The following is an 11,883-nucleotide window of genomic DNA, read 5'->3' on the forward strand; positions in this document are numbered from 1 at the left end:
GTTTCAAAACTCGAATGAACCCAAAGTAACTAGGGTTTTCAATATGCTAACTCAGATAGGATAATAACATGAACAAAACATAGTAAAATCACAGACACATTATAATCAGAGAAAAAGATTTTGAAAAGAAAACTTGAAGGAAAAACCCTAATCGGAAAAGATGAAGAGTCTTTTTTTGAAAACAAAGTTAAAGAAGCTTCGAGAAGATGTTTAAAAACTCATGGCAAGCATGGATCTAAGGTACATTTGAAAGAAGTTGAAAAGGTCTTAGAGATTAGGACTTCAGAAGAACCCAAAAACAACGAGAAAGGCCATGAAAGTTACCGATCTAACCAGGAGAGTCAAAGGTCTGACTTGAATGGCCATGGCTGGCCGGAGAAAGGTCAGGGATGACCGGAGAAGGGTCATCGAGCAAAGACTGGGCCAAATCCCTTCAGAGTCTGGTCATGAGACCACAGAACCAAACACATAGAAGCCCTGAAAGGCTGGTATAGGTCTCCGATGACCTCGGAAGGCCATGGATTAGGGTGGATTAGGGTAGCGGCGGCTAGGGTTTAAGGGTGTTGTAGAGAGGATTTGGGAGATGAGGGATATCAGAGGTGGCATATGGTAACAAATGAAAGGGTTTGGGGGGGTAGTTCGGAATTAATTAAGGCAAGGGTAATTATTGGCCGTTGATCTGAATGATCAACGACCCGAATTAAAACGGGTAAGTGGGTGGTTTAATGAAACTGGGTTTGGGTCGGTTTAAATTGAAATTGGATTGGGGTTCAATTGAGGTAGAATTAGGTTACAATTGAAATAAAATCTGGCTAGATTTTAAATAGCCATTTTTTCCCATTTATTTTATAAAAAATAGTAAATTAAATTCTGAAAATAAATTGAAAGTACTAAAATGATTTGTAACACATAATTATCAATTTAAAAATACTGGACTTAATATTTATAAATATAAACGCAATTAAATCTTAAAAGGGGCTAATATTGCAATTATATGCAATTTAGCTTTAAAAATACTAAATAAATTTGTAAAAATATGCAAAACATATATTAGCTATATTTTAATATAAATATGAGAATCTAATAAATGAATCACCAAAATGATAATTTTGGAATTATTATTGGATTTTTATGAATAAAATAGGGGAATAAATTGATTTTAAAAACTTTTAAAAATTAAGGAAAAATAATAAAATATCTGGAAATACTTATATATGCATACATATGCTATTTTGAAGGTACTTGCATATTGAAAAATATATCGGGAAAATTGGGTATCAACATGTTATACATCATATTAGTGCGGGGTGATAAAATAGAGGCTTGCATCCAGTGTTTTATGCGATAAGAATGTGCCTCCTAAATTTATAGGTAAGTTCTACAGAGTATTAGTTAGACCGACTATGTTGTATGGGGCAGGGTGCTGGGTTAGGCAGTCAAGAATTCTCATGTCTAGAAAATGAAAGTGATAAATGAAGATGTTAAAATGGATGTACGGGTATACCAGGATTAATAAGATTAAGAATGAGTATATTCGGGCCAAGATAAGAGTGGCTCCCATAGAGGGAAAAATGATATGATTTATTCTTTTACTTGAGTAGGGACCCCTGCCAGATAGATTGAACTCTTTTCCATGTTGGCTTTGAGGCATGATGCGTTAGAGAACTTGGCAAAACACTCCATCATGAGTTGTATAGAGATAGAATCTGTCCAGTAACACATCAATAAATCATGCGAAGCAGATATGCACAATCTCCATCTTTGAATACTTTGGATGGTAGTTGAAGTCTGAATTTAGCTTCAATTGCTTCAGAGCTCTATTTAGGTATTTCATCACTAATATAAAGAGATAAGGTGACATTGCATCACCTTCTCTCAGCCCCTTCTTTGTATTAAATCTGGGAGTCAACACCCCATGATCAAACTAACATTCCTCACATACTCCATAATGAGCTTGACCAGTCTAGTAGGTAAACCAAGCTCCAATAATAATCCTTCCAAGAAGATCCACTCCACAGAATCATAAAGTTTCCTAATATTCACTTTGATCAATATCCAGGAGGTGATGATTTCTGGGAATAACCTTTCAGCAGGTCATGTGCTATGATCACACTATCCATAATGTTCCTCCCTTAAATGAAAACTGATTGTGAGGACCCTATTATTTGATCTACTACTGGCTTCAGTCTTCCTGTCAATATATTTGCTATGATCTTGTAGAGGGTTGTACAATAAGCAATTGGTCTATATTCCTTGATAAAGGATGGATTTGGAGACTTTGGTACTAATGTAACAGTAGTACAAGTCACCTATTTCAATAATTTTTCAGTTGTAAATAATTCTTGCACTCCTGTGATTACTTCATCTCTAATAAGTGGCCAGAACTCCTTAAAAAGCTCAGTTGGGTACCCATCTATACCAGGTGCTTTGTCCAGAGGTAAGTCTTAAATAACCTGTATGATTTCCTCTCTAGTTACTGGTAGAAGCATTTACTGCTGCTGTGCCAGTGTCAAGTAGGGACCATTTATGGCTATATTCACATCAAGTCCATATAGAACTGGAGCTGCTTCGCCTAGTAATTTTTGAAAGAAACCCAATAATTCCTTTTGTATCAGTGATGGATCTGTTAGTCTCATATTGGCTTCATTATAGATAGATAATATTTTGTTCGTTGCATGTATAGCTTTCAAGTATGCATGGAAATACTTAGAGTATGAGTCACCATAAGCAATTCAGGTTGCCCAGGATTTTTTTCTGATGACTTTCTCTTTAACTCTATGCCACTGTTTCAGTTGAATAAGTTTTAGATTTTCTTCCTCAATTAGTTGGGTATTAAAGAAATCTTCATTCAGTGATTCTGTGTGTTTCAGCTGCTAAGTTGTGCCAGTCTGAGATCTATAGAGGACATCTTTTTGTGCATGTCTTTACTTGGCTTCCGATATTAGCTTTAGCTTCCCAATACAGTATACATAGTGTATCCATATATGTCCTGTGCCCAAGTACATGCAACTACTTCTCTGTATCCTTCCTGTTTCAGTAGAACATTGAGCTGTCTATAAGGTCTTTTCCCTTTTGTTCTTTTGGTTTCTGTATTTACTATTATAGGAGTGTGATCCGAGTTCTCTGATGGCATGTAATCAGCCTCAACTCCATTGTAATAGTTGAACCAATCTACATTTTCAAAAGCCTAGTCTATGTGATTGTAAATTCTCTGCCATGCTTCTCTTTTGTTACTCCAGGAGTATTGGCTTCCTTTTTTGTGAGTTGCCCAACACCAATATCTTCCACATATTGCTGAAAGTTTGCAATATCTGAGATATACCGGTATACCATTGATCATGTCATCAACAAGTAGTATACTATTAAATCTCCAATGATAAGATAATATCCAGTGATCATTGTATTAATATGTCTCAGCTAACTCCATAAGGCCTTCCTATCTGCTATATTATGCATTCCATAAACAAAAGTAATAGAACTAGTGAATGTTGACTGCCTATCCTTGACTTGACAATGAATTAGCTGAGATGTGAGTCTAATGTTATAAGTGTTACTGTATTAGACCTCCATCTAATCCAGATTCTACCATTAGGAGCAGAGTTAGAGTTATCAATAAACTTCCACTCTACACCATTTTTTTGAATACTAGGAGCCTTAAGCTTCTTAACCCTAGTTTCCAAGCACCCAACTAAATCTATCTTGTTCTTGTTCAGAAATCTCTTAAATTCTCTTTGTTTAAAGGACTTGTTAAGTACTTTAATATTACAAGCACAAATAATTATTGAGAAGGGATGGGGAGAGGGGGCAGTTGTAGGGTTGATCCATTTCTCTAACCCTTGAGAGGATCCTGCATTTAGCCCCTGATCTAGAAGCCTTTGGTCATTCTCCTGTATCCTCACCACAACACATTGGTTTCTTTTAGCAAGTACATCAGAGTCAATGAGATGTTCTTTCCTATGCTTTGTCCCATGATATACAACTGCCTGTTTTCCTCTACCATTTATCTGGAACTGCAGGTCATCAATCTGTTGCTAAATAGTTTCAGTAGTGACCTCCTCTTTATCTTTAAGAGGCACCTTTTTAACTGGTTGCCCTGTAGGTTTAGATTTTCACTCCCATTTGGCCTTCATATTCTTCTTGTTGTTAGGTTTGTCAGCTGTTCGTGTTACCCCTGGTTTCTTATTGCATTCACCAGTTAGGTGCCCAAAATGGTTGCATTCCTGACTAAATTGTGGTGCCACTCATGCTCAATAACCTGCTCCCATAGTTTCCCATTTGATCTTTTTGTGGTAAGCCTATTAGGCATTGTGTGGGTAATATCTATTTCTATAAAAAACCTATCATAGGATATCCTTTCACATTGAGCAGTCAATTTATCAGTGCAGATTAGTTTACCTAGTGAGCTTGCAATTCTCCCTAGATTTTCCTCCGCTCATCACTAAATTGATAGACCTGGGAATGTGAACCATACTGGAATCACACACATAGGTTCATTTTGGATATTGAAATCAAGATCCCAATCCTTTAGAATCATTGGTTGATTGTTAAAGGTATAAGGTCCACTTTGCATAATTTGAAGTTTATCTTTCATAGATTCAAATCGAAAGAGAAAATAGCCATCATCATGAAGAAATACCTTTGGAGTTGCTACATAATTCCACACTCCATAGGCAAACTTCAATATCTCTTTGAACGGTGGATTTTCCCAATCACATAGCCAATTAAGGTTATTTTCCATTTCTGACATTGTTGATCCAATTCTTCTGGATTAAGTTTAACAACTTTAGTTCCATCCCTGATTTCTGGTGGGTAGAAGTTTAGTTGTAAACCTTGTTGTTGTACCCGATTTCCTTTGACCACATCTGCCATTGTCTTCGTGTTTTCTCTAGAACTAGCAGAGTAAGTCAATTTCCTTGCTGTTGTAGCCATGGTTACCTCTAGTGGATGCACTTTCGCCATCGGCAGCGCTTGAAGTACCGTAGGTGCACTTTCCATACCCGGCATCCAATGAGATAATTGCATAGGGGGTAATTGTTGAATCATCCCGGTTTCCGGAATTAGTTGATTATTATTATTATTATTATTATTATTATTATTATTATTATTATTATTATTATTATTATTATTATTATCATTATTATTATTATTATTATTATTATTATTATTATTATTATTATTATTATTATTATTACGAAAATCATTAGCACAATGTTGTTTGATTTTTTTACCCTTTAAAAAATCAATTTTATATTGAATAAAATATTATTTTGAATTACTTTTCTAATATTTAGGATTTTAAAATTAAGTCAAATTTTATTTACTGAATCGTTCCTTAGATTATTTGAATTATATAAGAAATCCTAAATCTTTCCTAAATCTTGTTTGCTTTTCAATTAATAAAAGAATAATGTCACTATATCAATTTATGGTACAGATTAGGAATATAGTGATAAAACTTCTTTTCAAGTTTTCTCCATATCCACACGTTACGTTTGTCTATTTTTCCCCTTAAATATAATTATTTTTTTAAAATAGAATAGAATAAATCTGTTAGTGGTAAATATTTATACAATTATGAGAAATAAGTATATTAACATAAATATACATTCTATGTTAGATATAATGATAACTGCCATTAATATTGTAAATGTTTGGGCAGAACATGAAGATTTTCAGAATATTGTAAGGGAAAGATGGCAAGGAGAGAATCAGTCTTGTAAACTAGCTACTATGTGGTACAGGCTGAAAGCAATGAAACCTGTATTTAAGAACTTAAGCAATAGAAGCTTCAGAAATATAGCAGAGAAGATAAACCAAGCAAGAATAGATCTTATTGAATACCAGCAAGAAATGAATAGGGATTATTCAGACCAACTAAGATGATGGAGAAAGAGGCCAGATTTCGACTAGAAAAATGGTCAAGTATTGAAGAGAAGATTCTGCAGTAGAAACCTAGAGCTCACTGGATTAATGTAGGGATGGAAACAATAAATATTTTTTTGCAATGATGAAAGACAGAACAAGCAGGAAAAATATTACTACACTAACAGCTCTGAATGGTGAGATCCTACCAGATCCTAAAAGTATCAAGAAGGAGATAGTGGATTTTATAGGGCCCTTATGGGAATTGCAGCTACAACTCTTCCTGTTGTTAACATGCAAATTGTGAAAAGGGGGCCTCAACTGAAACATCAGCAGGTAGTAGAACTGATCAAAGATATATCCAAACATGAAGTAGTTGGTAATGATAAAGCTCCTGGCATTAATGGTTATAATGCAGTCTTCTTCAAAAAAGCATGGGAGATTATCAAGGTTGATGTATATGAAGCAGTAGTGGAGTTCTTTGCTACTGGTGTGATGCCTAAGGCCATTAACTGTACTACAGTTACTTTACTACCCAATATCACCAACCCTACTACCATAAAGGACTACAGACCCATTTCTTGCTGCTCTGTGTTGTATAAGATTATCTCCAAAATCTTAGCATCAAGGTTGCAGAAAGTAATGAACTACCTGATTGATAGAGCTTAGGCTGGGTTCATTCTTGGGAGAAAAGGAGTTGATAATATCATTTTAGCACATGAACTGATTGAGGCATACTCAAGGAACCATATATCACCTAGATGTATGATCAAGGTAGATTTACAAAAAGCTTATGATAATGTGGAATGGAGCTATGTAACACAAGTCATGGAAGGTCTGGGGTTTCACTTAGTGGGTGTCATCCTGTATGCATAGTATGAGTTACTCTGTCTTGATAAATGGTGAGCTAACTGAACCTTTTCTTTCTGCTAAAGGACTCAGACAGGGGGATTCAATATCCCCATTTCTATTTGCTTTGGCAATGAAATATCTAAGTAGACTTCTCACTAATCTGAAGAATGAAAAGCAATTTCATTTTCACCCAAAGTGCAAAAAACTGGGCATTACTCACTTGAGCTTTGCAGATGATCTGTTATTGTTTTCTAGAGGTGATAATCAATCTGTTGCAATGCTGAAGCAATGTTTTGATCAGTTCTCCACAGCATCTGGACTAAAAGCCAACCTCAACAAGAGTTCGGTCTATTTTGGTAGAGTGTGCAAGGTAGATCAGGATATTAATCCAACAGCTGGGGTATACACAAGGTGAATTACCATTTAAGTACTTGGGGGTCCCTCTTACTACCAAAAAGATGAAGGTGGCACAATGGCAATCAATGAATGAAAAAATAGTAGCTAAAATATCATTATCGACTACAAGAAAGCTATCATATGCTGGTAGAGTTCAACTTATTCGAACTGCTCTCTTTGGAGTACAATCATATTTGTCTCAAATATTCCTGATGCCCTCCAAGGTGATCAAGCTTATTGAAGCATACTGTAGAAGCTTCATGTGGTCAGGAACTAATGTCATTACCAAATGTGCATTAATATCTTAGGACAAAGTTTGTCAACCTAAGAGTGCTGGAGGGTTGAACATCCTAAATCTTAAAAGCTGGAATAAAGCAGTCATTCTCAAGTTACAATGGGACTTGGCAACAAAGGTAGACAGATTATGGATCAAATGGGTTCACATGTACTACATAAAAGGGCACCCTATTGCTACAGTCAAAGGGCCAAAGCAAGCGAGTTGGATGGTTTAAAAGATCATCATTGTTGTTGGTCCAAATACACAGATGCAGGGAGATAATGGCAAATGCAGCAAGATCAAACAACTATATCTGCAGCAAATTGGATCATTAGCTAAAGTTGAGTGGAAAACAATCATGTTCAAGAATCTAGCTAGACCTAAAGCATTGTTCTCCATGTGGCTGATCATACAGGAAAGAATGATGACAACTGACAGGCTAATCATATGGAATATTAACGTGGATCCAATATGTATTTTTTATGGAAATCATCCAGAGACTCATGCTCATCTATTCTGAGAATGTACTATCACCACTAGACTATGGGCAGGAATTTTCAATTGGCTACATATCCAGGTGCAAATAAAGATGTGGAATCAACTAGTAGCCTGGTTTGTGGAGAAAGCAAAGAAGAAATCTGTTGAAGGGCATCTTTTGTGAATGGTTCTAGCTGAAACATTGTACAGTATATGGAATGAAAGAAACCATAGAGTTTTTGATAAGGTACACAGAGATACTAAGAGCATCATTAGAGAGATAGCATACACATGTAATATACGGGCTGTAAGCAAGCTTAGAGAAGTCCTGCAGCAAAAACTTCTATAGGGGTACAAGAGCTAAATGTGTAAAAACAGGGTAAAATAGTCTGGTAAGGATAGGAGTACAGGGTAAAGTTATGTATAGGCCGAGCTGGCCACTATACGATGTAATTTGATTTTTTGGTGATTAATAATATTGTGAATTACCAAAAAAAAAAAGATAACTGCCATTAATGTTTTATATGCTATATATTAAAATTGATTTTCTAAATTTTCAATGAGCTAATATCTTGAGTTTATATAATTTAAGTATCTTAGTAAAAATAAAAAAACAAAATAGAAAAAGAATAAGTATGAAATATAACTAAAGTCGACAATATTGACCAACACTTCTTCAATTTTCCTTATTCTTAAACATAGATTTATAACCATCATAAAATTAAAACTAATTATTTTTATATGATTTAATTATTTTAGCAAAAATAAAAATTAAAATAGAGAAAGAATTTTTGTGAAAAAATATGTTTTGATCCTTTAATATATATAATTGTATGTCCATTATCTTTTAGTCAAACACTCCTTTTATTAAATTTATGTATCAACATTTAAATACACAATCTAATTAACACTATGGCTATGTGAAATTATTTTAATATCCATAATTATTATACGATTTTATTTAATATCAAATCGTAGAAAGACTTTCAAAATGATAATTAAAAATTGCATATCAAGTATACATAATTGTCACGACCCAAAACTAGCCTGTCATGATGGCGCCTAACGTGGTACTAAGCAAGCCGACATTTACGAATTTACTCCAACACTTATAGCAAAAATGGACTTAAATTAGTTTAAAGAGTAAAACCTCTCATAAATAGGATAGAAAATCCAAAACACAACGCAAAACTCGCAACATCAGGGTGTCACTGAGTACATGAGCATCTAAATATCACAAGTCTGAAAAATACTGTCTAATATAGTCTGAAACTAAATACAATAAGCAAAAAATATAGGGAAAGAGAAACAAGGTCTGTGAAGCGTCGGACATCTACCTCAGAATCTCCTAGAAGATCAACTGTGCGATGAACTAAACATCCACCGTGTTCGAAAACACCTGGATCTGCATACGAAGTGCAGAGTGTAGCGTGACAACCAACTCAGTAAGTAACAAGACTAAATAAAGAACTGAAATTAGTGACGAGCTCGGCAATTATAGTTCAATTTCAGCAATTTCAACATAGGAAAATATGCATGCTTTCAAGTTTGACAACTTTAGGTCAAATCAGTTACCTCATGTCAAGTTCAATTAAAACAGAACGTAATATCTTTCAAAAAACTTTAAGACAGTGATATATGGCAGCTAACTGCAACAATATTGAAATCAAAAGCATCCTCTCAGAGTAATAGTCACTCAATCTTTCTCAATAGCTCAGCACTCGGCACTCGCACTCAGTAGGTATCTGCGCTCACTAGGGGTGTGTACTGATTCCGGAGGGGCGCCTTCAGCGTAAGCGATATATCAAGTCAATCATGGCATAAATCAATAAAATACATTGCGACGTGCAGCCCGATCCCATAAATATCTATAAATACACACACACACACACACACACACACACACACACACACATATATATATATATATATATATATATATATATATATATATATATATATATATATATATATATATATGTATGTATGTATGTATGTATAGCTCACAACTCGGCACTCATGCCCTAACTCAGTCACCAACCTCTCCAGTCTCTCGGGCTCTCAGAAATCATGAAAAACAACCCAAACAGAAATGATGTAATGTATCAACAAGGAATAAAAGAGACTAAGATATGATACACAAGTAAAACTGCGACTGAGTAGAAGACAACAAATAATTCAATAAGTACACGACCTCTGTGGGTCCCTACAGTACCAACACATAGCCTAAACATGATTTCTAACATGATTTGCAGTCAAATTTCTACAACACATGGAGAACATACAGCTAACAACAACTTATTCAACTTCACAGTTCCACGGAACATACCAAATCAAAATTCCTATGGTGCACGCCCATACGCATGTCATCTAGCAAGTGTATCACTTCCAAACTAGTCACAAGACCCATAATACGAGGTTTCATACCCTCAAAACAAGATTTAGAACTATTACTTACCTCAATCCGAGCAAATCTCTACTCCAACACACCTTTGCCTCCCAAGTCGGCCTCCAAATATCCCGAATCTAGCCACAAACAGTACGATACAATCAACAACGAGCTAAAGGAATCAATTTCACAAGAAAATACGAAGTTATTAATCAAAAGTCAAAAATTGACTCAAAGACGCCCCCGGGCCCACGTCCCAAAATCTGATAAAAAATATAAAACCCGATAGCCCATTCCACCACGAGTCTAACCATACCAAACTTATCAAAATCCAACACCAAATTGTCGCCCAAATCCCCCAAATCAACTCTCAATATCCCTAGCCTCAAACCCCCAAATTTCACCTCAAAATCATACAATGTAGGTGGGAAAATCAATAGGGAACCGAGATTATTTAATAAAAATGAGCAAAAGAGGCTTACCTCAAGAATTCCCTCGAAAACCCTCGCAAAAATTGCCTTAGACCGAGCTTAAAATGTTATAAATGGTGAAAAATCTCGGAACCCCCATTTATGAGACACTGCCAAGCTTTTTGCACCTGCGGTCAGTTAACGGCTTTTGCGGTAAAATCCTCCGCTTCTGCAGTATTCACTTAAATCCTCCACGCTCGTATCTGCGCTCCAGGTTCCGCACCCGCGGAGGCGCTTCTGCGGCCTTCTTTCCGCTTTTGCGGAATCAGTCCCCTCTCTCAACTCCGCATCTGCAGAGCCTTGCTTGCACCTGCGGGCTCGCAGATGCGGTCAACCCCTCGCACATGCGCCCTGCCCAGGCCAGCCCATCTCCGCACCTGCGCAAATCCAGCCGTATTTACAGCATCGCACCTGCGGCAAATACCTCGCAAGTGCGATCACACCAGAAGAGCTCCTGCTTCAGCAATGCACTAACTTTCAATTTCGATCCGTTAACCATCCGAAATAACCCCGAGGCCTTCGGGACCTCAACCAAACATACCAACAAGTCCTAAAACACGATACGAAGGTTGTCGAGCTCTCAAATCACCTCAAACAACATTAAAAACACGAATCGCACAAAGATTCAAGCCTAATGAACTTTGAACTTCCAATTTCTACAAGTAACGTCGAAACCTATCAAATCACGCCCGATTGACCCTAAATTTTTTACACAAGTCACAAATGACACCACGGACCTACTCCAACTTCCGGAATTTCAATCTGATCCCGATATAAAAAAGTTCACTGCCGGCCAACTTTCCAAAAATTCAACTTTTGCCATTTCAAGCCTAATTCAACTACGGACCTCCAAATCAAAATCCGGATACACTTCTAAGTCCAAAAATCACCCGATGGAGTTAACGGAACCATCAAAACTCCATTCCGGAGTCGTTTACACATAAGTCAACATTCGGTCAACCTTTTCAACTTAAGCACCCAACCTTGAGACTAAGTGTCTCGATTCATTCCGAAATCTCTCCAAACCCGAGCCGACTAACCCGATAAGTCACATAACAACTATAAAGTACAAAAGGAATAGTAAATGGGAGAACAAAGCTACAACTCTCAAAACGACCGGTTAAATCGTTATAATAATTTACTAATATTTATATAAAATT

The 11,883-nt window shown here is 36.1% G+C and overlaps 1 protein-coding gene across 1 annotated transcript; it reads left to right on the forward strand.

The window, feature by feature from the left end:
- Window positions 1-6,120: 6,120 nt before the first annotated feature.
- On the forward strand, window positions 6,121-7,907 carry LOC142181893 (uncharacterized). Its single transcript, XM_075255537.1, has 4 exons — window positions 6,121-6,352; window positions 6,798-7,114; window positions 7,419-7,523; window positions 7,656-7,907. The coding sequence occupies exons 1-4, from the start codon at window positions 6,121-6,123 to the stop codon at window positions 7,905-7,907; spliced, it is 906 nt and encodes a 301-aa protein (XP_075111638.1).
- Window positions 7,908-11,883: the final 3,976 nt, after the last annotated feature.

Source organism: Nicotiana tabacum, chromosome 6 (genome assembly GCF_000715075.1).
Source record: "Nicotiana tabacum cultivar K326 chromosome 6, ASM71507v2, whole genome shotgun sequence".
In the NCBI taxonomy this organism is placed as follows: domain Eukaryota; kingdom Viridiplantae; phylum Streptophyta; class Magnoliopsida; order Solanales; family Solanaceae; genus Nicotiana; species Nicotiana tabacum.